The sequence below is a fragment of the Sabethes cyaneus genome, chromosome 2 (assembly GCF_943734655.1).
Source record: "Sabethes cyaneus chromosome 2, idSabCyanKW18_F2, whole genome shotgun sequence".
Taxonomy (NCBI): domain Eukaryota; kingdom Metazoa; phylum Arthropoda; class Insecta; order Diptera; family Culicidae; genus Sabethes; species Sabethes cyaneus.
In genome coordinates this window covers 19,489,839-19,515,585 of record NC_071354.1, presented here as the reverse complement: position 1 = coordinate 19,515,585, position 25,747 = coordinate 19,489,839, and the positions used below count along the sequence as shown (strand labels likewise).

General features: G+C 40.9%; 3 protein-coding genes across 3 annotated transcripts; 1 reads left to right on the top strand and 2 right to left on the bottom strand.

The window, feature by feature from the left end:
* Nucleotides 1–1,542: 1,542 nt before the first annotated feature.
* LOC128734867 (facilitated trehalose transporter Tret1) lies at nt 1,543–19,729 on the top strand. Its single transcript, XM_053829248.1, has 5 exons — nt 1,543–1,733; nt 2,345–2,669; nt 9,808–9,943; nt 10,971–11,179; nt 18,483–19,729. The coding sequence occupies exons 1-5, from the start codon at nt 1,717–1,719 to the stop codon at nt 19,563–19,565; spliced, it is 1,770 nt and encodes a 589-aa protein (XP_053685223.1). The 5' UTR covers nt 1,543–1,716; the 3' UTR covers nt 19,566–19,729.
* Nucleotides 19,730–20,344: 615 nt separating this feature from the next.
* Nucleotides 20,345–25,150, bottom strand: LOC128735167 (uncharacterized). Its single transcript, XM_053829662.1, has 6 exons — nt 25,124–25,150; nt 24,925–25,057; nt 24,009–24,852; nt 20,985–21,582; nt 20,660–20,929; nt 20,345–20,590 (listed from the first exon to the last, which is right to left on the bottom strand). Exons 1-6 carry the CDS (start codon nt 25,148–25,150, stop codon nt 20,345–20,347), a joined length of 2,118 nt encoding a protein of 705 aa, XP_053685637.1.
* Nucleotides 21,643–23,365, bottom strand: LOC128735067 (multiple inositol polyphosphate phosphatase 1). The gene is made up of 2 exons (XM_053829544.1): nt 21,998–23,365; nt 21,643–21,932 (listed from the first exon to the last, which is right to left on the bottom strand). The coding sequence occupies exons 1-2, from the start codon at nt 23,131–23,133 to the stop codon at nt 21,746–21,748; spliced, it is 1,323 nt and encodes a 440-aa protein (XP_053685519.1). The 5' UTR covers nt 23,134–23,365; the 3' UTR covers nt 21,643–21,745.
* Nucleotides 25,151–25,747: the final 597 nt, after the last annotated feature.

Here is a 25,747-nt window from a genome sequence, read left to right as displayed (position 1 = left end):
TCAATAGTTCAACATCAAGAATCCATACTTTTCTTTATTTAGGTCAATTCTTAGAAGATTTTCCGATCGATTGGTGTAAGAATATTGAAAATCGATCGGAAAACCGCTGAGGTATTAGCGCTCGAAACCTTTCATTTTTCGTGACGCTCGCATTTTTCGATTTTTTGGAATGACACCCTATCTCAAAACTTGCCGTAAGACGTAGTCCTACGTCAAAACTATTCACATCAATGCGTAGTGAACTATGCACAATCACGGAACTCCTCACTGGATATTGTCCCTATCTTTATCATTTAAAGAGAATCGGCAAGTCTTAACTGACATTTGCAGCTTTCGCAACTCAGAATTAGAAAGTTCAGCGCAACTGCTCTACTCCTGAGGATCTCTCACAGGTACAATTTCTTCGGGAGCTACCCATTAACTCCCTATTGAATACGGAAACTCAAACCCAAGTAGTTCACTGGTTTATTTAACCATGTAGTACCTAAGTTGTAGTCTTACAACAATCTAGCTCAACTCCTTCAATGGGTATGAGTAATTCGTAAACTGTGATACAGCAATCGGGGCAAGCTTCAAAAAATAGTTTTCAAGAAGGACCTAGAAGGGTTGGAAGGGCCAACAAGTGATAACATTTATGGGCTTTTCAGGATTACAAGAATCTTTTTAAGATCTTTTCGAATTGTATTTTACTTAAATATGAAAAAGCAAAGCCAAGCCTAAGTGCTACATTCCGTTATCGAAACTTGACCTTCTGTTTTTATATGACAGAATTCGCAGCCAGCTGTTAGAGTACAGGACAATTGCCGGGCCAGTTGCTACGATCCTATTGACTCTAACAGCCTCTCCTAGTCGAGATTCGAACATACGATGACTGGCTTATTAGACCAGCATCATACCTCGAGGCCAACTGGGAAGCGTTTACTTAAATATATTGTAGCTCAAATGACTAAAATATGCAACTAGCATCTTCTATGAAGCCCTGGAATAATTATATAATATGCATTTGAAGTCCGGAAAGTGAACCTAAACATTTCAAAACTCGAGGGTTTTAAAGGGTTCCAAGCAACAATCTCACAACCACACTGAACCCGGTCAGCTGTTTCACATTAATAACAGAGCACATGACCAGCAGACGCCAAGCCGTTGCCAATGGTTACGGGAGCACCCTCTCGAGCTCTCATTCATTTACTAACTCTCTCGTCGTACGTTTGTTTCGCGAATTCCTCTACTACGCGCCATCATGATGACGTGAACCGCTTTCTTATGCTCTGCGGGAACCCCGACGGGCACGTCATAATATTGTTCGGTATGTAGGCGAGTACGACGGCGACAGCATCATCAACGGTAGCTAGGAACATATAATACACGCGTTAGGATACGCAGATGATAACGAGACTGCCGACTGCCGAGACGATCAGCACTGGCTGGGGAAGAAGTTTCGAAATAAATATATACGAAATCGATTCTAGCAGCAGGCTGCCATTCGTTACGCGACCGTCTCTCAGATAAGCTGCGTCTCTCTACGGTGTTATCGCTTCGATATTTCTTTTTTTATTTCCGCCGATGAAAAGTGAAAATCATCGTTCAAGTTGAATCCTATTCGGTGGTCTGCATCAATTCGCAGGTGTGACGTGACTTTCGGCGAATTTTAGAGAAGAGTGTTCCAGAATTGATAGAATGTTACAGTTGTTTAATGAATAGATTAAGCATACAAATATGAAACCTGAAGAAAGGTAAAGTGTATTGTAGTTTTGTTACAGTGCTTGAAATATATGTCAAGGATAAAACGTTTGATCGGACCTTCGGCGTTAGATGTACGCCTGCTCATCAATCAGTATAAGGTCAATGAACCAGTAATATATTAAGGAGTGGATATATATCATCACAAACAAAGAAAAATTGGCCGGAAAATAAACACTCAGAAAAATAAGACAAATTGTTTCAAGAAATAATTAGTGAGAATTAGTTTTTTTTTCATTCGGCAAAGTATTCCCTGTTTCACTGAGTGAGCATATCTACAGAGGAAAGCGTGAATGAAGATAACGAAATTATGATAAACGGTGGCAATGACACAATTCGGAACCGGCAAATGTTTGAGTGCTAAATTGAGACTGACAAAATTGGGCAACTGGGGATGGGTGCACCTTGGGCGAGAATTACGATTTATAGCAAGACACAGTGAAAACAGTGCGTGAATTTTCGTGATTTTAAGCTCAAGCAATAATTGTATTGCACACATATGAATAAAAAAAATTAATTTTGAAAATATAACATGCATTTCTTATGCACTATTTTTCAAACCGTTTTAAATTATTATATTTTTTATGAATTTTCTCAATGGCAGTAATGTATCCCACCACGTTGATAACACTTACTCGGCTGCTGTTGAACAATCGCCACCGTTGAGCCTATCTAGGGTTGACAGTGTCAGTAATAATAATGAAAATCACTTGCCAACCAATTCAATGGATAGAAGCACAGCTATGATGCATGAGAATATTGACCAAGCAGCATGTACGTCGCAGGAAACGTCTGCACTAATGGCAAAACCTATCCACGAAGACCTACCAACGGAGCATCTGAGAAGGCAATCATCAGTGCAGAGCAATGATGATACTAGCCAAGCAAATTCGGAAATTCACTCAAATGCGCTCGGAGTGTTCCATCAGGTAAGCAAAGTTAAATGTTAAAAAATGTTATTATCAATTAGTAAAAAAAAATTTAGATCCAGACGGATAGACGATGCTACACTTATAACGATTTGTACGAAGACGTTGACGATCCGCTTTAATCCACCCTACTTATTTGGTCAAGCATATATTAAGACTAATATAATATGTTTTTCGTTAGCGACCTCTACCTATTTCCTTTCTTTCTGAAAAAAAGTTCGTTCATGGATCAGAAGCAAAAAAAACTAATTTTTAATAGATTGTTGAAGAGAGGCACATTCCAATGAGGATTTTTGTTTTATATGATTTGAAATGATTTGCATCGAACGGAATAAAGTTGGAATTTGTAGTTGGACGGTTTCAAGTCTGGTGAATATGGCGGGTTGTGTAAAACTTCACAGCCGCTATTCGCCAAGAATTTTAGATCGGTATGCACACGTCTGCCTAGTTGAATATTTGGACAGTCAGATCATATAAATATAAATTATCGCTTCAATCGGATGAATTATTGGTACAGCTATCTTGTTATGGTGTGACCTGTTTCAGGCAAAGTCGTACACCAGACGTCGTTTGTTTAAATTGAGTCGCCTAATTTTCAAAACAAATGGATGCATGGAATGGATTTCGAGTATTGATGAACCTTTTTTGTTTTAGACTAATCTCAAGTTTTTAGTCTTGACCTTAAAATGAGGTCATACATATATATTGTTTTGTTTTTCTTTTTTTTGAAATTGATTAAATTATAATTTAAACCTGTTTTATTCCACCACTATTCTCACTTCCTTGAATTAATATTCATTTCCTAATAGGTTTTATACAAACTAAGAAATGATTGCCAAAACGAATGCTTATTTTGCAAAGTTGGACCTAGCTTGTCCACTGTTGGACCAACAGTGCATTCGGCTCGTTTCCTTGCTACAAACCGTGCAACGTCACAGTCGAGCCTGAGATCTCATCCGTTATGGTCTCCTGTCGCTTGACTACAGGGTCTATAGATTACAGAGGCGACAAGAGACTCAAAAACCGCTAAATTTTTCAATCAGAGCGGAGAGTTCTTCTTCTCCAGCAGCAGCATAGAGCCGGGGTGGCTCGTGCTGTTTCAAGCACTCGTCTCCATTCAACTCGGTCTTGGGCCACTCGTCGCCAATTTCCTAGTCGTCTCAGAAGTTGCAAATCGCTTTCGACCTGGTCGAGCCATCGTGCACGTTTGGCCCCCCTGTTCCTGGTGCCGGTGGGGTTGTTGAAGAGGACTATTTTCGTCGCACTGTTGTCCGGCATCCTTACGACGTGTCCGGCCCACCGTAGCCTGCTAACTTTCGCTAGGTGTACGATGGGAGTCTCCCCAAGCAGTGCCTGTAGCTCGTGATTCATACGCCTCCGCTACTCTCCGCTTTCAGTTTGTACTCTGTCAAATATCGTCCGCAGCACTTTCCGCTCAAACACGGCAAGGGCGCGTATGTGCTCCATCCGTCCGCGGAGCGTACTATCTTATATATAAAAATGGATTTCTGTCTGTCTGTCTGTCGGGATGTTCCTTATAGAATCAAAAACTACTGAACCAATCGGCGAGAAAATTTGCACGTAGGGGTTTTTGGAGCCAGGAAAGTTTTTAGCGATGGTTAGAGACCCCTCCCCCCACTAAGAGGGGGGGCTTCCGTACAAATGAAACACAAATTTCTGCATAACTCGAGAACTAATCAAGCAAATAGAACAAAATTTGGCATGTGGGTGTTTTTGGTGACAAGAATTTATTCTATGGTAAATTGAGACCCCTCCTCTCTTTAGAAGGAGAATTATGACTCCTCTCCCCTTTAAAAGGGGGGCTTCCATACAAACGAAATACAAATTTCCTCATAACTCGAGAACTAATCAAGCAAATGGAACCAAATTTGGCATGTAGGTGTTTTTGGAGACAAAATTTTTTTCTATGGTGAATTAGGACCCCTTACCTTTTTAGGAGGGTGGGCTCTCATACAAACGAAATACAAATTTCTTCATAACTCTAGAACTAATCAAGCAAATGGAACCAATTTTAGCATGTGGGTGTTTTTGTAGGCAAGAATTTTTTCTATGGTGAACTAGGACCCTTCTCCACTTTAGGAGGGGGGGGCTTCTATACAAATGATAATACAAATTTCCTCATAACTCGAGAATTAATCAATCAAATGGAACCAAATTTGACATATAAGTGGTTTTGGAGGCAAGATTTTTTTCTATGGTGAATTGAGACCCCTCTCCTCTTTAGAAAGCGAGTTATAACCCATCTCCCCTTTAAGAGGGTGGGCTTCCATACAAATGAAATGCAAATTTCCTCTTATCTCGAGAACTAATCAAGCAAATGGAACCAAATTTGGCATGTTGGAGATTTTGGAGTCTTGAATTTATTTTATGATAGTTAGAGACCTTTCACCCCTGTGATAGGGGGATATGGACTCTCATACAAATAAACCAGAAATTTTTGCGAAACTCAAAAACTAATCGAACTCGAGAAATTCGAGACTCTTCCATAAAACATTAGTCAATAACAAGACCACCAAAACTATCTATAGTAACACTAGATCATTCAGGAGGAGACGGCCGCGATTGTTGCCGGCGCCGCCCACTGGGGGGAGGCAACTCCCCGCAGAAATCACTACTGGCTAGGTTTATTTGTTTTCCTAGGTCTATCTGGATTTCCTGGAACGAGCGACAGCGAGTAAGGAGAGGATCGCGAAATGGTACTTTCCACAAAAAAAAAATTCCGTGAAATGGTACATTCCGCTCAAGGTTTTTCGCAAAATGATATTCGGCGAAATGTTGTACAATCATGGCGAATATTACTATCCGATTTCTGGCTATGCAATGAGGGGACAGGGGAGTTGTTTTGTACTTTACTGTGAGGAAAAATTGCAAATTTGTATATTAAACTACCCATTCCTGGTAACATTAACATTAACATAAGCATTTTATAATGCACGTTGTTGTATATTAGCTTTTTGACTGCATAGGTGTTGAAAATTGGCATCCAAAATTGTATTCAAATTCTTCGTGTCGGTAATTAGCTGTAAATTAGCATTGTCAGCACTATAAGAAGGTTATCAGTAAAGTAGCTGTATATTTTGCCAAAATAGCATTTAAGTAGCATTTAAACCGACTTAAATGCTTATTGGCCTATATTTGAATAGCATTGGTGATGCTTATTGGTTACCTGGGTGCTTTCATAGTTACGTAACTGCCAAAATGAATCATCTAAGGTTGAACTCCTCATAAACTTGCAAAACTCGAGATTGTGACAAAGATCATCCGAGATTCATGATTTATGTACAACGCAGATTAATTTGTGGCAATACGAAGTTTATCGGGTCAGCTAGTTATAAATAAAGGTAACTGTACGCTTGACGTGGAACTGTCATAATTCATTTCGCTTTACCAATCCGTACGTTGCTTTGCAATCCATGAGGAAGTTTGACTGGATCCGTCCAGGGCAGATCCCGAAGCGCGTATCTGATAAACCTTTTTGTACAGATTCGATCCGAACGACGAAACTCTTTTGCAATTTTCATTATGAATCCCAGGTTCTTGTTTGCTTTAGAAATGATGCTACTGTAGTGGTCCTGGAATGTAAGCTCGGTCCAACAATCCAGCAGAACACCAAGATCCTTGACGACTGTTACGCATTCAATATTCTGACCGTTTATGGAGTAACTGTATTGGATTGGAGCCTTCTATCGGTTGTAACTGATTACAGACGCTGATACTGAGCCGGTTGCTGGAGTTGGTGGATAAGAGGCTAAGAGCCACTATGGGGTCTGTTTTCCGCATTATCCAACCATTTACCAACCAATTTTGGTTGGTGAGTTCATATATTTGGGATCTCTGGTCACCGCCGACAATAACACGAGTAAGGAGATTCAACGACGCATTCAAGCTGGATATCGAGCCTACTTTTCCCTCCGCAAGACGCTTCGATTAAGGAGCATTCGCCGCCGCACAAAGCTGACGATGTACAACACGCTAATCAGATCGGTAGTCATCTATGGATTTGAGACAGTAACTTTGCTTACGGAAAACATACATGCCCCTGCCGTATTTGAACGAAAGGTGTTGCGGACTATTTTTGGTGCAGTACAAACGGAAAGCGAAGAGTGGCGGAGGCGTATGGATCACGAGCTACAGGCACTGCTTGGAGAGATTCCCATCGTACACCTGACGAAAGTTGGGAGACTACGGTGGACCGGCCACGTCGCAAGGATGCCGGACGACTGTCCAATCAGTGAAATCCGTTTTCTTCAAGAACCCCACCGGTACCAGGAATAGAGGGGCTCAACGTGCTATATGGCTCGATCAGGTTGAAGACGGCTTGCGTGTGTCGAGACGCGCAACGAATTGGCGACGAGTAGCCCAGGACCGAGTACAATGGAGAGGAATTCTTGATACGGCAAGAGCCACCCCGGTTCTCGGTTGTTAAAGTAGGCAAGTACGACACATAGAATTTCTACAAAGCAGTGAAAAGCAGGAATTTTGCAATGATAGTGCTGGCAACCTACTTACTTACAAAACGAAGGTAGCAGCCAGGTGGATAAGGAGTACTTCCTGCACGCTACTGAAGGGAGAGGTAAACACGCAGATTAGCAGAAACAGGATAAGAATTGTAAGTGATGACCAAGCTGGTAAGGCTGCTAGGAAGAACGGTATCTCAACTGAACTCCTAACGGGTGACAACTAAAATTTTGAAATTTATTTCTCAAGCTGTCAAGAAAGACAAAAATACTTGAAAAAGATCTGATTTACTCAAATTAAAGATATATTGTTGAAAAAAAAATTAGTGAAAATTTTTCAAAACGGTTCGTAATCGTCTGTTCGCCGGTAAGCTTCTGTTTAATGTCGGAACAGGAGCGTTGTACGGCCGTCATGACAGCTTTGTGAATGCACCTCTTGATTCTATTAAACAACTGTATGCAATTTGTGGCTCTCCAGTTATTTTTGTACACCAAGGAGCTCAAAATCTCGAAGAAACCTTCGATTGGGCGACACTGAGGCAGAACTGTCGGGTTGTGGTTTTTGGTTACAAATGGGATCGAATGGGTATTCAGGAACGATTTAGGTTTTTTGACGTAATGCTACGATGCTTTGTCCAGACAAAACGCGTATTGTCCATCTGCATGTTTTTTTTGTAGAAACGGCATCAAAATTTTCTTCAAACATTCGGTCAGGAACATATCTTGAGTGATGACCCAACCAGAGGGCTTGAACCATGGCTTAAAAATACCTCTGTCGGAAATAGCAATGTACAGCATTACTTTCTGCTTAAACTTATGTTTAAACTTGTATTTTATGTTCGGAGATACAGTAGAATTATCCATGGAATAGTATCGATCATTTCCGGAAATGTGCGTGTTGGAAAGAGCGAAGTAACTTTCGTCGTCCAAAACCAAGCATTTGCCGGAATATTTTTTTATCAACTAGCGGCATTGGGATTTCAGAGTCTGTCCCTCAGTGCGGAACTCTTATCTTCTATCGGCACCTTTTCTCGACTCTTTCCAATGTTTTGCAGATGTACTGGAGGGAACAGTTAAACCTTTTTTGCGACATGCCTTTTTTGGTCGCGGCATCTCGTTAGCTCACGGAATCCTTGTTATTGAAGATACGAGAAAAAGAAGGAAGTCATTCTGCTTTGGCATTTGGCTGATCTTCCACTACCTTGCTCGCGAGTAGTTGCTTTTAAAACGTTGAACCGTATACTTTCTGCCGAGATTTTTGTACAATTTGTAGAAGTGGACAACGTTCTCGCGAAACGTTTTTTTTTTTTTTTTGACGCCATTTTGGGCAAAACTTGGCAAGCATAAGCAAAACAAAAAATACTGGCAGAAAGAGAAGAAAGAGAGCTCACACATACACACTCTCATTTCTCACTGAGTCCGTTTGTTGTTGTGCATAGTGACCTCGAAAAAAATCCAAAATTTTAATTGTCACCCGTTAAGTAAGCAGAATTTTTCGCATCTCTCGCAGTCGCGTTCCATCTTCGATAACTTTTCAAGGCGTTTATCAATCCTGATGACATTTTTGCTACTACCTAAGTAAAAGTAAAAAAATCTTCCAGAACAAGACGACGTCATTAGTTTCTTGGCACGATAACTAAAGCCGCTGCAGTAACTAGAAAAGCATTCAAGAAACCCTATGAAAATTAAGCAATTTAAGAATTAGTTGCGTGGTATTTGTAGGTGCATCAAATCACTACTTCCTGCATAAAATGACCTCTTTTCACCATGTAGTGCATTGTTTGTATGTAATAAATGACTCTTAATGATGCGGAAAAACTAGAAGAATGATTAAATGAGAACAATCATCTGTAGTAATAAACTGATAATATAATCACTACGTGACAACGTTTAAATATATTATTATTTTTTCACACTAGGTGACTTCGAAACTCAAGGCAAATGATACGGGAATTCACAATACGCTATTCAAGAACATTATACAACTTGTTTTGTGGAAGGATGGAAGTGGAAAGGCTACCGGCACAAATGTGTTCTGTTTCTTCATTATAATAGCAATAGAAATATGACAAATATGGCAAATAAATGCTACTATACGGGCGTGATTGTTTTAGACTGATATTAACAGTTGCATTAACTGCAATCTAAAACGATCACGCACATATAGCAGTCATATTTGCCATACTTGTCATATTTCTATTGCTATTATAAAAAGAAATAGAACACATTTGTTCCGGTAGCTTTTTCGCTTAAAAATAGGTTGTTTAATATTCTTGAAAAGCGAATTGTGAATTCCCTATCATTTGCCTTGACTGCCACAAAACTGGTGCATTTAATTACTAAACAAGAATTCAGTAAAAGTGTAAAGTTTTCCATAGTATACCGCAAGTCATTGTCTAGTCAAATAAAAATAGCATGAATGACGCAAGTTAAGGGCAATTAGATGAAACACGTGACAAGTCGACATCATCACCATCATTAATAAAATTCAATCAAACAGTAAGTCTGTGCTAAGTTCTCAAAAGATTTCAATCAACCGATATACTCATTGCCTGTGTAGTAATCTTCATCCAATAAAATCAACAGTTTAACTATTGCGTAATCAAAACGAACTGATCAACCAATTGCCTTCTTCACCGTTTTTTTTGCCACGATTCCAGATTCTGGTGACATGTGCCGTGCTGCTGCTGGCGGCAGCATGCGGAATGCCCATCGGATACTCTGCGGTTTTGCTGCCCCAGCTGTACAACGTGAGTGAGCCGCTTAGGATCGACATCGAAATGGGTTCGTGGATCGGTGAGTAATGAATGATCGTTACGATTGGCTGCTGCCGGTGACAGAACAGAAAACTTTTACTGCATTCGACATTTGCACTGTCAACGCCAGCCACAGCCGCAGTTCGTTCGATGTGACAAATAGAATTAGCATTAGCGACTCAAGTGCTGTTTGTTTGCTCAACGCAACGTTTAGCAACTCAAACAAAATCTGACCCTCCGCTGATGAGACTAATGAATAAATGAATGGAAAATAAAAACATTATTAATATCAATGTTGCGACTGCTTCGGAAAGTAGGTCAAATACAACTACTTGATAGAACAGCATTCGTTCTTGTACGAATCTACGTATACAAATTTGTTGAAGCTGTTAACAATGCCGTAGAAGCGACGCCGTACGGTTTAGTTCAGCCAACGGCTTGTGTTTACAGCTAGAGCAACAATTTTAAAGGGCACGGATATCACAGTCAGACAGCTGTGTTGTCCTACAACTCTCAGATAATCGGATAATTGTAAATCTTCGTTTTGAAATTCAAATTACATGACCGTGGTCAAGGGAGAACGTGAGAAATGTTTACGCCGCGACACATGGATATCCGACGAGCGACATTGCATAATGTCCCAAAATTGTGAAATATTAGATGATTGTTTCTGATCGGTCGCTCCCAGCAGCGCTAGGTTCAGTACAGTAATGTTTATTTACTAAGCTGAGCTCCAAGCTGTTGGGGAAGGGCGTACATGAGCCTCCCTCTTTTATTTTCAGTGTCGTCGAGATAGGTCCAGGGTCAATAACGACATAATAAAGACGCTACGGTACGCTTATCACCGGTTTCCGCAGTTCCTGTGTAGATGTATTATAGACTGCGTATTACATGACGGTTCAGTGGTTTTATCAAAACACGTTTATAATGTAAGGAGACCTAAAAATAGCACTTGCACAAAAGAGGGTTTATATACAGCTGACAGTGATGGTTTAATTTGTCAGATAGCTGTTAGCGGCGTTTACAGTGTATTACTGACATTTATTTTTTCATTAATGTCTTTCAAGCTAGTGTCCACAGTCTCGCCACACCAGTCGGGTCCTTCGCGTCCGGTCCGATTATGGATCGCTGGGGGCGTAAACCAGCTCTGCTGTTTGCCATCATACCACTGTTCAGTGGATGGATACTGCTTGCAACGGCGTCATCTCATTTCCTCATCCTAGTCGGACGAATCATCGCTGGAATCTCCGTTGGACTGATTGCCGCCCCCGCACAGGTATTTATATCAAGCTTATACTACAGACCGGAAAGTTTCCGTTAAATTTCCATAAATTGAGCATTCAAATGTCTGTAGCGCGACGGCTGCGCTACGCGCTCCATCGTGGTGCCAACGAACGACCTTGTTGGACAGTTGCTCCACAATGGAGAAAAATCTGCACGAGATCGCCAATATTCAAAATAGGGATGATCACGTGAACGTAGAGAATAACATTCAATCATTCAAGAAGCATCAAACTGATAGAGTTTGTAGTATCATTTCGATGATTTTGGACTGATTTCAAATAATTCTTCGCAAAACCATACTAACCCGGAACTAGCCACAAGTCACAACAAATCTTAATTCATTTGCGGGCCACTTTCAACGACACGGTGATGACCGCTCAAGTGTACTACTATAGCGTAAATGATCAGACTATGATACCTACTTATATGCTCATATAATGCACCGTGATAGGCTCTTACATACGATGCATTTGAAAATCTCGTGGACTTGGCCGAGTCACGAGGATGCAAAAATGGTTTAATGTACTGCGAGCGCCGGTCGCGTACGGTTCACTCTTCAGCCCTGACAGATGAAAACATCCATAGAAAGAGTGTGACCGTGAACCTCACTCTTGGCCGTACACAATTACCGGCTCGAAGGAGCGAGCATGGTGTGGCGTTGTTGACTGCGAAACAAATTTAACTTAATTTTCTATATTTTTCTTTTTGAAAACGATTTGAGATTTTTGTTTAAGGAAAATATGATGTGCGCAGAATTAGTTTAGATTAGATTTTCTTTTTACACGGATGCCCTGTCTTACGCCGCTTAAACGTGTGGTCATTATTTATCGCTTTTTTTCATAGCAATTGTTCTTGACTGTACATATTTTAAAGAAATTAATACTTTTTTAAATCAAATTAGGTAGTCCATGATACATTTGAGACTTGACTTAAATGATTCAAAAACGCTTGATCTTAACTTTCGGTATTGATCTTTAATCATTCGCCTTTCGTTTTTGTTTTTCCGTCTTTCATCTTTTATTTTTCGTCGCTTGTTTTTTTTTTGCCTTTTCATTTTCATTTACGTTTCCATTTGCAGTACGAGTTAAGTCCGTTTCATCAATCAATGGTCGTTTAATGCGCACGTGCTGAACAGAGACTGCTGAAAATTTATTAATTATTCTATAAGGTATTTTATTATGGTCACTATAAACCAAATCGAACAGAATGATATGACAGAAAAAGTTTAACTTTTCTGCTCGCGAATGTATTTTCAAATTAACAATTGTGGCTGACTTATTTAGTTTTTCGCCAAAGCAAGCTGTATGCTTTATAGCTTTGTAGAGAAAAGCTTCATTAAATCAAGGCGGTAGCTTTCAAGTAGCGAAAAGCATAATCGGTTTTATTGCTGCTTTCTGCTTGATAAGACTACTTAAGTTTATAACCTGATTTTATAGAGGTTATAAAAAGCGTCAAAGTGTGGGCCCCTTGGTCGGAGAGGTGTTTTGTAGCGGTCATCAAAAAGTTTAAGTGGAGCTTATAGTTTTTCAGCGGTTTTATGAAATTGGTCTTGAAAACCACTAGAGGAACGTAATAAAACTTAGAAGTGATACTTGGGAATGAACTACTGAATTACTTCTTAGTAATTCGGATCGGAACAATCAGCAAAGACCCTGGCGACACAAACAGACTTTGGATTGAACACGGAATTGTTGGACTTTGAATTTCTTGAGAGTCCCCGTGTGCTCTCTGAACCAGGGCTTGAAAAGGGATCGCAAGTTGAATGTGACCGCGTGAATGCGTACGCTTTCGGCATTAAACCTGCGCTTTTCGAACGATCATTTGACTGTTTTTTGAATCCAGTCAATCTGCCGCTTGCGCTGCTGCCGTCTTATAATTCATGCGGCCTCTCAAGAAAAGCCAATAGTCGTTCTGCCGCTTTGCGCGTTGAGATCGAAGAATCTAAACTGCAAACTGACTGGAAGCATAAGATGACGTATTTTTCGTTTCTCTTTTTGTCTCCAAATCGGCTGCTCATAGTAATAGTTTGTCACCCGGACGTTGGTCCGACGCAAGCAAAATGTTCGTTTGTATTGGACGGAGTCCGACCGACTTCTTCCAGTGGTTGTTTTTTTTTGTAGTATTGAATCATACGATAGCGCGGTTGCTTTTCGTTAGCGTGGTGACTGCCAGTCATTTGACTGTTTTGCGGTCAGTCGCCAAACGGTAAAGGCAACTCGATTGAAACGAAAAGGTTAGGCTTAGAACGCATTCGTCCTACTGCGTTCAATCGGAGTAATGGCTGAGTAAACTGCCAGTTGTGTTATGCATAGTGTTCGTATTCCACCACTGAACGGAGGGTGTGAATTTGAATGCGCGGTGGTGTGACTGCGAAAGAAAAAAAAGATCGATCGAAACCCTGCTCTGAACAAGTGAAAACCGGAAGCTCACCATCGTTGCGCTGCAGCTATGTTTTTTTTAACGCAAGCTTGAGAAAATCTTCTAATGACAACAACTCACGGCGTTGTGTAGGATTCACGAGGTGCTAATTGCTCTACCTTTCCTTACCCCTCCCGAAATCATCATTGAGTATTACTTCAGGAGGGAGAATATGCCTTAGCACTCCACCTATGCTGGCTACCTACGTGCCTTCCCAAGTAACAATTCTAAGTTTTATTACGTTCCTATAGTGGTTTTCATGACCAATTTTATAAAAGCGCTAATAAAACTATGAGCTCCCCCAGAATTTTCTGATGACCACTATAAAACTGCCTTCTGACCAAATGGCCCACTCCTCAGAATGTTTTCATAACCTCTAGAAGAATCAGGTTATAAACTCAAGTAGTCATATCACACTCTCCTGGAAGCAGCAATAAAACCGATTAAGCTTTCGCTGATTGACAGCCACCGCTGATTTAATAAAGCTTTTTGCTTTTCGCTCTGGTAAAAGCTAAATCAGTTCGCCAGTTTTGTCAACTTGAGAATACATCCGTGAGCAGAAAAGTTAAAGTTTTACTTTTAGATCATTCGGATCGATTTGGTTTATAGCGACCATAGTAAAATATCCCATTGAATAATTAATAAATTTTAAGCAATCTTAGTTCGTTTGCGCCATACACGCATTAAACTTTGATGTGATAGGTGGATAAATTCAACACGCCATTGAAATTTTGCAATTTTCGAGAACTGGTTGTTTTAACAAAATAAATATATTCAGCTAGTCAATTTCAATGTCTAGCAAAACCATTTTAGTTGCTTCAGGAAACTGACAGGAAAACCGATTGATAACAACTTTCTTTCTACAAAACACTTTGCTTTGATGAATTTTGTTTACGACCTAAAACAAAATGCTAGAACCTGGCAAAACGGCCTCGCATAAAAAAATGATTTTGATGTTGAACTTTAACATTCTCATAATAGCAGCAATAAATCTGTTTGGTCTGGGCGTTGCCGTTTTAAATAGCTCTATAAAACTAACAGATTTCTTGCGGTTTGACAAGCCACCACGCTAAGATCAATTTTGATTGGTGAGCCATTTTGTATTGCTACGCCACACTTATAAATTTAAGTAAGTAACTAAGTTTATAAGAGATGCGGTGCAGCCAACTAGTTTTATTGTGGTAATATAAGCAACCACAATAAATTTGCTTTATTACAGTTTCATAGTGATTTTATAGCTGAAATTGGTTTGACGATTAATGTAGGAGGCTGATGGATGAGGAGAACGCTGCGCGGGCGGCCAAGGCGCGCAGTGCCACACGTCAGAACGTGGAAAGACACAAACAGAAGAAGATGCAGCGAAACCAAATCTTTCTGGAGAAAAGCGCTACCTGGAAGAGCAGGAATATGCAGAGTTGAAGCAGCTGCTTAAACTAATAAGAAATGCGAAAGTTCTACCAGAAACTGAACGGATCCCGCAAAGGCTTTGTGCCGCGAGCCGAAATGTGTCGAAATTAGACTGGCAGTATTCTGACGAACGATCGTGAGGTAACCGATAGGTGAAAGCAGCACTTCGACGAACACCTGAATGGCACCCAGTCGGAGAACCATGGCGGCGGGGAAAGCGATCTCGACGATGCAACAAACGGGGAAGAGGTGCCAGCCCCAACGATAGATGCTTAAGTTAAGGAGGCCATCATGCAGCTAAAGAACAACAAGTCAGTTGGGAAAGATGGCATCGGAGCGGAGCTTAGTAAAATGGGACCAGAAAAGCTGGTCGTTTGTATACACCGACTAATTGTTATAATTTGGGATACAGAACAGCTACCAGAGGAGTGGAAAGATGGGGTTATCTGCCCGATTTATAAAAAGGGCGTCAAGTTGGACTGTGAGAACTATCGAGCGATCACCGTTCTCAATGCCGCCTATAAAGTGCTGTCCCAAATCATTTTCCGCCGACTATCACCAATTGCGAAAAGATTTGTGGGAACTTATCAAGCCGGCTTCGTCGAAGGTCGGTCTACAACGGATCAAATATTTTCACTGCGGCAATTCCTCGAAAAGGGCCGTGAATACACGCATCATTTATTCGACTTTAAAGCCTCATATGATACCATCGGCCGGAAAGAGCTATGGGATCATGGACGAGAACAGCTTCCCCAGGAAACTCATCAAACTGATTAAATCTACGATGGATGGTACACGGTGCTGTGTTCGGATTTCGGGTAGATTGTCAAATTCATTCGAATCATACAGAGGGCTTCGTCAAGGTGATGATCTTTCATGCCTGCTGTTCAACATAGCGCTACAAGGTGTTATGAACCGAGCGGATATCAACACGCGGGGCACGATATTCAACAAATCTATTCAGTTCGTCGGTTTTGCCGATGATATGGATATTATCGTCAGAACATGTGTGGCGGTGGCTGAACAGTACACCAGACTAAAGCGCAAAGCAGAAAAGATTGGGTTAAAGGTAAATACGTCTAAAACAAAGTACATGCTGGCCAGCAGAACCTAGGCCGACCGACGCCACTTGGGCAGTAGTATATTGATCGACGGCGATGAGTTTGAGGTAGTTGACGAATTTGTCTATCTTGGCTCACTGGTAACAGTGGTAACGGACAATGATACCAGCCGTGAGATTCGGAGGCGTATTATCAGCGGAAGTCGTGCTTACTATGGGCTTCACAAGCAATTGCGGTCGAGCAGACTAAGTCCCCGTACAAAGTGCACCCTGTACAAGACGCTTATTAGACCGGTTGTTCTCTACGGGCATGAAACATGGACAATGCTCGAGGAGGACCTGCGAGTGCTCGGAGAACGGAGTATGTATATTTATTCGCGAGATACGTATTTCGCCTACGACTGTTTTTAAACTTTTCGCACTTATTTATTAATGCCCTGCGACGAGCTTTTGCGAATGTGTATTTAGCTAATAGCTACGGTCGTTACTCTCGTTCGTCATAGCAACCCGAGCTGCTGATACCGATTATTCTCGAGGGCTCGAACTCCCGCCCGTGAGTAGAATCGAGGCTGAAGATCTAGAAAAAAAGAAAAAGTAATGCAAAATCTGTATTCCAATGCACCACTACCCCTCACGGGCAGCTGATTGCCCCCGAATTATTTGACTCGCGAGTGGGTTACGCAAACAGACGATATGAGGCTGTGCGTTCACGAGTGTGTAGGTTACAAAATGTCTGTACAAAGCAACGGCGGCTGTTTGTGTTACGCTTGAGTAAGTGGCGTAAGAGTTGAATGCTATGCTTCTCATACTCTCTCGTGTGAGAGTAGGCATCAATGGCTTCTCGCTTCTATTTGCAATGTTGCATCCTACCCCCGTGAAGTACTTCTTGAAGCACCTATGGCTTAACGAAAATTGCGTGAGGTAAAAGTTTACCTCACCATATCTTCTGCCGATCCAAGATGAGATATTTTGAATCAGCCTATGGATACATCTGCCTTGCTCGGCATTGTCCCATTACCTCTATCACCCACTTATAGCAGTCCGGCATAACTCTGTCCCGAATGTCTCTGATATTTCATTGCCTGTGGCACTCAACATCCTCGCTTAGAAGTATGAATATAGGAAGCATACTCACAATTACACCTATCGCTTCTAGCGATAAGAGGGCCTATTCTCACAGTCACTTCACTAACCTCACTTCTCACACGGGCCCTATTCTTACAGTCACCCTCATCTCACCTATACAGGCCCCATTTGATTCGTACAGCCATCCAGGTGAGCGGAGTCACCTAGGTGACTCTCTGAATCGCAAAATGTGCTTTCACCTAAAAAATTTTTTTCGAACGACTGATGTTATTCAGGAATCATTTTTGGTAATGTGCAGAACATATAGTGTATGGTGCCGGAGAATAAACAGTTAATTTGCGTGTTTCTTCGGCGAAGTATTCAGAATTCAGTGTAAGTCAGTTTACCCGGAAATCCACGTTCGTTCATGGCAAGATCTATCGGATGGTACAATTTTGTTTGCAATAGCGGCGTTTCCTGGCATGTTTCTGAGCGGCATTTATCAGCGTTATTACGCCTTAGCTGATCACCCTTTTTGTAGATGGGACAAATAATTTCTTTTATCCGCTCCTTTTAATAGTTTCTCCTTCTATCAGATATTGGAAATTGCCCAGTCAAAAATCGTCATCAACTGCTGATATGCAAGCACTGGGACGCTACTATCATCGAAGGACACTGGATAAACTCTTTATTCTACTATATTGTCGTTGAAGTATCCATCGAAGAACTGTTTTCACCCGTCAACCGCCTCAGATGTTAAGCTATCCTAATTCGCCACGATCTGTGTCCTCCTGGTAGCGCTTTATTCTCCAGTATCGTGGTCAGCTCGCGTCGTCCTCGTCGGTATTAGGTCAAGTTATACCTAGTAGCAATGATACGGAAGTTTTTTAAACTTTTTTTCTTATCTCTATTTTCCAAACTTCCCTATCAAACCAGTTATTTCGTGTACAAGTGGTTCGTAAGCTCTATAAATAATGCACAACACATTTTTCAATATTTCATGCAACTGTATATCAATATCAACGCTTTTCGATTAGAATGCTATCTCAAATATGATGCATATTGAATCAATAAGGAACAAGAGCAGTATAGCATGCAATGATTGTCCAAATATAACAGCAGTTGACTAAACTGGGCCAAGGTCAATTTTTTTGATCCAGTCAGCTGCCGCCATGCTACCGAGAGTGAGACGAATCTATTTGACGACTGCTTTCCGGTTCTTACACCAAACGTACCTCTTTAAAATTGTAAATCAAATATAATGATACCTTTATATTACGCATCATTAGTCACTGTCACCGTTTGATAGCTGTTAATTCAATTTTATGTTTTATGTCTCATGCAGGTATTGCTGGCGGAAATCGCTGAGCCGCGCCTTCGTGGTTTACTCATCGGAGCTCCCTTCGTGTCGTACTCGATGGGGATCTTACTGGTTTACGCAATGGGCAGCCATTTCCACTGGCGTGCGGTAGCCTGGGGAGGAACCATCCTTCCCGTGGTGTCTTTCATTGCGATAATATTGGTACCGGAGACACCAGTTTATCTAGCACGAAACAATAAATTGGAACAGGCTGCCAAGGCGTTGACGTGGCTGCGGGGTTGTCCAATCCAAGCCAAGCGAGAGTTACTGCAATTGATTCAAAGATTTCACAATGAAACCGTGGATGGAAACAATAAAGGATTATGGAAATCATTGACCGAAATCTCCCTGATTAAACCACTCATCATTATCAATGGATTTCACATCTTGCAAATTCTATCTGGAACCTACTTAGTGGTGTTCTATGCAGTGGACATTATTTCTGATATGGGCGGAAGCGAAATCAACACAATGCAAGCTGCCGTTCTAACTGCCGTGGTACGACTCGCATTTACCGTTGTTTACTGCTTTTTACTTTTACTGATGCCCCGTCGCATGATGGTCATCGGCAGCGGGATTGGTTCCGGTCTAAGCTGCCTAGCGCTGTCCATTCTGATGTACATACGATTGAATGCCGTCAAAACTCCGTTCGATACCTATGCGGCTGCGGCATTTATCCTGACCTATATAGGAGCTAACACGGGATTCATGACCATGCCTGGAATTATGATCGGTGAGCTGCTGCCGGCGAAGATCCGAGGACAAATTGCTGGATATCTTTTCACGATTTTCAATCTGGTGCTATTCGGAGTGGCCAAGGGTTTTCCGTATGCAAAGGAAACGTTCAAAACGCAAGGTCTGTTTCTGATATTTGGAGTCGCTTCGTTCGGTGCGTCCCTGCTGCTGTATCTTATGCTTCCGGAAACGAAGGGTCGAACACTGCATGACATTGAAGACTATTTTCAGCGGAAAAATTGGCTGTGGATCAGTAGTAAGCACAGGGAGGGAAAACCTACGAGAGGTACTGTAGAGGAAGAAGGCCAGTCTCTAAAGACAGTTAAAGTTTAATGATATAGGTAGAATCATATTGAATTCTACTAATTTTTGAAGAGGATAGTCATTCATGACAGAGCAAATGGATCCATGGAAAGGACATTGAAGAACAATGAACCGCTACTAAACACTGAAATCATAGATAACTTCCATATTAATTATCTTATCACTAAAAAAGTACAGCAGATACAAATATATTGTGTAACAATTTTCTAACTAGATTAAAATATTAAATTGAAAGTGCGAGCAGCAAATGTACATTTGGTAATTTAGATATTTTGAAACTAAAACATCATAAATTCTAATTATGTACCTGAGAATTATCATTACACATATGTATTGGACAGCGTATTCATGAGCGATATTGATTTAAAGTGTAGGTATTTGAGAATAAGTATAATGCTACAGAACAAATAATCCCAAGAATAAGAAGAATAAGAATAAGAAGCAAAGTAACTTGTTTCTGTCGATAATTAAGCTTAAAATATTTTAAAATTAATAATTTAATGCTACTTTAAATACTAGGATCATTACTAACTGGAACGTACCACAAAAAAACGTCAACCGGTAGACAAATGTTTAACATAATTTCACATAGGTTACTCAACAAAATGGTAACTAATTTTTAGAGTACGAAAGCTAAACAATAGCAAACTATTGTGATATTATGTGTTAGGGATTTAAATGCAAAAACAAAAAAGCTTCTACCAAGACATTTTCAAAAAAGAAAAGTGAACATGTACAGTGTATTTCAGATAAAGCTGATTACTATCATTTAAAAGCATAATAAACTATCATTTGCAACGTGTTTTACTCTCACTACACGGTAGCACCCCAGCACTTTGGCGAAACTCGAATGGATGCCACGGACGAACCATCGGTCCAATCAAGCGTTCACAGTTGGGAAGATAGTCGAAGAAAATTTGACGGAACCGATCGACATTGGTCCGGTAGGGATCCATCGTGTGCCAATAGACGTGACCTTCCTGAATTTGAACCCGCTTGAATTTGCGATAGAATTTCGTCAACTCTTTCTGAGCCTGTGCGATTGTTATGTAAGATAGAGCTTAAACTGCTCGTACTGTTATAATCCACATTTGAAAACTTACGGTTCGTTCCAACTTCTCTTTGTAATGATAATTAACACGACCTTGCATGCCCAGATCTTTGCAAACCGGCCAACGCATCGCAGTTATTCGAGGAATGAGCCAGTTCCAATAATATTTGCTTTGTTGTAGTAGACGAGCGTCCTTTCGTCGCCGTGAAATTCCTACACCGTACCGATGCTGAATCCAGGAATTTAGAAAAGGAAGTTTGTAAGCTTCGGGAAAGGTGGCCAGCACGTACTTCGGATCTTCACACAGTTTCAATAATGCTCTCTGAAAAAATTTTTGTCCAGTTTAACAGGCCTCAAAAAGAAATTCCTGTTGATACCTTTAATAGTTTTTGAAGAAATATAGGATCTTTAGAATCAACGAACTCGTAGTCTAAAAGATCAATTTCGGTTTTCTTCTCTCTGGCCTCCTCTCGCGCTTTGAGGAACTTTTCATTCCAAAGTTTAAGTTCACAACGCCACATTTCCTTCAAACAGTTTCCGATAGCCTCTTCCTCGTCGCAATTCCCTTCTTCCATACCAAGCGCTAGGCGAATGGCTTTCTTCACTGGACAAACCGGTTTACCGCCGGCATCATCTTCCAAAATTTTCCTATAGTCAAACTCGTACGGAACTGACCCTCGACAACACTTGAAATATTTTTGAGCAACACTTTGGTTGACCGCAAGCAGGCTTCGTAAGCAGAATATGCCACGCTCGGAATCGCAGGAACATTTCGTCCCTTCCCGCAATCGACGCTGCTGTTCGAACGACTCCCAGCATTCCGGGCAGTTAGTTCGAGGCGTAAGCATCGCTGTTACGATGGAATCGTCAATAATCTTTCGCAACAGTAACTTAATCATATGGCTTTCTCGGGCCGCTTGCTCTTCTTGTCGCTTTTCATCGCCAACCTTCGAAGCATCCTCAATGATTTTCTCTCTGTCAACGAAAATCAATTAGTTTTAGTTAAACTAAATTAAAGACAGTACTGAAAGCCAATAAACAAGCAACATTATTTTTATTTTCCCTAAGATGCGGTTACAATTCGTTTGAAATTTTATTTTCTGCGATTTACTGCATTTTGGAAAAGAAACCCTTCTTTTCATCTGAATTCATCATTTTTAGGCACATTAAGCGAACACATCGGTTCGAAAGCGCAGTTCTCTATTTTATCGTTAAAAATCTGTCTGAATGTTGTATAATCACAAAGGCTTTGATTCCGCGGGCAACCAGGGATCCAAGCGGGTCTTTCTTGATGTGTCAGCATTACATGCGTACCGTTGGAGCACCTTAAAAAGCGAAAAGGAAATGTCAGTTACAATCTCACTTTAGTTAGAAAATACTCAATACTTACTCGAATTTAGTGAACACAAGATTAGAAGCGAATGCGTCTATTTCGCTCACCCTCCATTGTCTCCTTCGGTCGAAATCTTTGTGCGTTAAAACAAAGTCATCCTTATACAATCCTAGGAAGGCCATTGCCTTCAGCAGCGTTCCAGAATGGGTAAAATAAAAGGTGAATGGTTCTAAGTCCTCATCGAATCGCTGGAACAGATCTCGAAAAGCGGCACAGGCCTGCTTGTATGTCAACTCATGTCCGTAACCATCGATCCAGTAGTATTCCAGATCCTCTCCAAATTCCAGTACCTTCACGGAAGACTTGTCGAACAGCAGGCACCACGGAGAGACGTGCCTTTTCGTCCAAGCAGTCTCGAAGGCACAGGTCTGATACATAAGATAAATACTGTCCGAATCCACGTATGTTCCAACCTTTTTGGAAATCTTCCCCACAACATCCTTCATCAACTTACTGTTGTAAAACCGGTCCACTTCCCGAACTGCTTCGGGGTTGTGCTTGATATTAACCTTCCATCGTTCGCATAGTTTATAGAATCTTAGAACAGGATCTTTAGAGAGCGCTTCGGGAAAGTGTATATTCTCAATTCTATCGAATAAACCCAAGCTAAAGTTTTTAGCGCTGTTCTCCGCTCGTTCCGTTTTAGTAAATTTAAAATAAAAATCTTTCTGCTCATATCGTGCTGGCAAACTTCGTCCGTAACGTTGACGGAATCTTCGACCAATGTGTACCATTTCGTCTGCCCCTTCCGCTACCAGAAGTTTTTCCTGCTCGGGAACCAACGAAGGCGTCCACGATTTGAATAAATCCAGTTCCTTTTGGCATAGCTTACCGTGATGCAGAATGTCATCCCTAATGCCTACCAAATCGTTGTTCATTGCCTCAATAACTTTCTCGGAGGGATTTCGAGTTCCATGTCGGAACAATCCCCAGATCTTGCTCACTCTGCAGCCATCGAAAGCAATCGTTGAAGCGGCTTCACGATCTCGATATACATGTCGATACGGTGTTTTCGTGGCCAACTTTCGATGCACAACTTCCCACGGCTTTTCCGAACACGCCTGACTGCGAACTAAAGCCAGCGGCACCAAACACAGTAGCAAACACTGCAAAGCCGCTTTCGCTGCGGACATTTTAGCATCGCACTGGCACACCACTCACCACTGTTCGGAATGCTCAATCGTCACTAAATCCTCTGCTACAATGCTATTACAGATAAACACTTTAATAACCACAATAAAACTGCCGGACAAACACGATATCGTATGTCGCAGGAATTATAATTTTCCGCAAGCCAATAGTTTCACCTTGAATATTTCAAAACAACTGCACCTGATGGTTGCTATGCTGGGACCAAAGTCTAGAGCCCGAGCTTCACGCGATCAACCAAAATAAACGAAAATGACAACAGGACGCACGTTTTCATTCACAGATTATTGACACTAGTGTGTGTGTGAGATTCGTTTCGAGTTTTACTCAAACCGCCGGTCCGGTCGTGTCGTTGTCTACCTATGATACTACCTATTAAATTTATTCAAAAAATAGCAAAATGAGCACAGATTACTATTGAATATCTGAGCTGAGATTTTTACTTCAATGAGAAATGGAGCAAAACTAATTTTTCTGTTAATGACAGCTTACTAATAGGTACATTGATTTTTCGCAAGATTTTTAGGTACCGTACTAGTTCGTGAGGGCATACTTTGATGACCATATATCAAACGTAGGCAAAATTCAATAGACCTGTAAATTAACGTATGCTTTTTGCTTTGGTATTGCTTAAATGCTGCATACATTACTTATGTATCAGTCAGAAAGTTGCAAACTATACTAAAACAACTAAAATCCAATATGTATTCGAAATTTTGAATTAGAGTTGATTAAATTATTGTCTAGGAAGCTAATGCAGAGCTATGAAAAAAGCGTTATTTACGTGTCACTTAACGGACAAGTAAAATGATTAAAAATGTAATAGGTAACAAAAGCAAAATTTTCAAACATCACTCACCTGACGTCCGTTCGTTTTGCCAGCAGTCCCATCAACTTTTTCCGGCGCTTATCCATATCCTGATGCTTCCTGCACAGTTCGCTGCGCTCGCTTTCCTGTCCCACCATTAGGGCGATTTGATTGTTAAGCAGTTCCCTAACGATCAGCTCTGCACTTCCGCACGGGCTGGATAGTGAAATAGTGCGCTGAACGTGTTCCTCTGGATGCTCATCGAAAGAAGTCTGATGTCCCCGGGTTTGCCGAGCAAACCAGCGGGATGCTTCGTTCGGAATAATGAAATCAGGATCCTGATACAGCGCATAGCGGGAAATGCAAAACGGTACCGGTGCTTTGAACGTACAAGCCGGAAAACATTGGACCAAAGGACGTGGCACCCGTTGGGGCTCCAAGTACGGGGAACAGTAACGAACGCTAGTTGGCCAACAAGGAACTTTTCGCTTATTTAATTCACAGCGGCCATAGGATGGACCGACTGGTGGTAGAACACTTTCCAGCCCCCTCAGAGTAGTCATCATATCAAGATGGCACATAGCCGACATAAGCAAACGTTCGTTATTGCTGTAATCCGTTCCTTTCTTGGAGTAAAACAATTCCAGCAAAAACCAAAGAAAGGATAGGTCGTTTCCACGACACATTATCAGAGCTTCCCGAAACGTAGCTTTCGGACAAACTGGATATAGGCCCAGATTTTTAACTAATCTGCGACAACGAAACACTGTATCCTCATCTAGATCATCTCGGATAGCAAACAGAAGCTGGTTCATAGCTTCAACTTGCTCATTAGACAATTCTTGAAACCACAGTGGAAAGGAACGTCGCCTAAGGACCTTATTCATTTTGCGTTCTGCAATTAGGGGGATGAATTATGTATATCTTCTGCCCTTCATGTTTTATCAGTCACATCAATAAGACAAACCATTTTCCGACAAGATCAACCGGAAACCTTCCATAAAATTTTGATATGACTCAACAGCCTTTTTGTAATTTTCATCATAATTTGTGCTACAGCTCCTGCTGCTGTACTTTCGAATTGAAAACCATTTTGAATGCTAATAAAACAAAATCATTGTAACTTATGAACTAAAATATTTAACTTACTTGTTGTTCCAGTTTACCTCGGATTCCATAAAACTTCCAGACATCTTCAGCACTAGAGGTTTTGAAGCAAGTTGTGTGAATATATAATACGAAACTATTGATTTGTCTAAGCAGCACTAAAATGATTTGAAGCAACTCTAAATAGATTTCCAAATGTTTCACGTATTTCAGTAAATCACATTTATCACCATAACGACACGCAAAATTTAAAATATTTTACTTCATGTTGCAACGGTTGCAACAATAATTTTAAGGGGCTTCCAGCAAGACATATAAAATGCGATAGTAATCAGTGATTACTTGACGACCAACATGCAACATTACAACAGGGAGCCGTTTAAATATTACGTAGCACCTAGAGTGCTCTGTATTACCTGACTCACTGCGAATATGCGTTGTATTCGCGGGATCGTGTAGGTTCGAAAGGTTTCGAAAAGTATCGCCCTTGTATCGAAAATATCGTTAATTTTGATCACTAAAAATAACGTACTTAAACGTTATATTTCATGTGCCAGTAGTACGCAATAATTGTATTGTGAAACTGAATTGTTATTTATGCAACTTTTTACAAATTAAATGCAATAACAGAAGCACAATCTATAAAAAATCGTTTGTTGTCGATATTAACAGCATATGCGTTA

Coding starts and splice junctions, on each gene's coding strand:
- LOC128735167 (XM_053829662.1), bottom strand. CDS start 25,150: ATGTCTGGAAGTTTTATGGAATCCGAG. Junction 24,853..24,924: donor GTTGATCTTGTCGGAAAATG/GTTTGTCTTATT, acceptor CCCTAATTGCAG/AACGCAAAATGAATAAGGTC. Junction 20,930..20,984: donor TTCTTCAAAAACTATTAAAG/GTATCAACAGGA, acceptor AAATTTTTTCAG/AGAGCATTATTGAAACTGTG.
- LOC128735067 (XM_053829544.1), bottom strand. CDS start 23,133: ATGTCCGCAGCGAAAGCGGCTTTGCAGTGTTTGCTACTGTGTTTGGTG. Junction 21,933..21,997: donor CTTGTGTTCACTAAATTCGA/GTAAGTATTGAG, acceptor TCGCTTTTTAAG/GTGCTCCAACGGTACGCATG.
- LOC128734867 (XM_053829248.1), top strand. Junction 2,670..9,807: donor CGCTCGGAGTGTTCCATCAG/GTAAGCAAAGTT, acceptor CCACGATTCCAG/ATTCTGGTGACATGTGCCGT. Junction 11,180..18,482: donor TGATTGCCGCCCCCGCACAG/GTATTTATATCA, acceptor TGTCTCATGCAG/GTATTGCTGGCGGAAATCGC.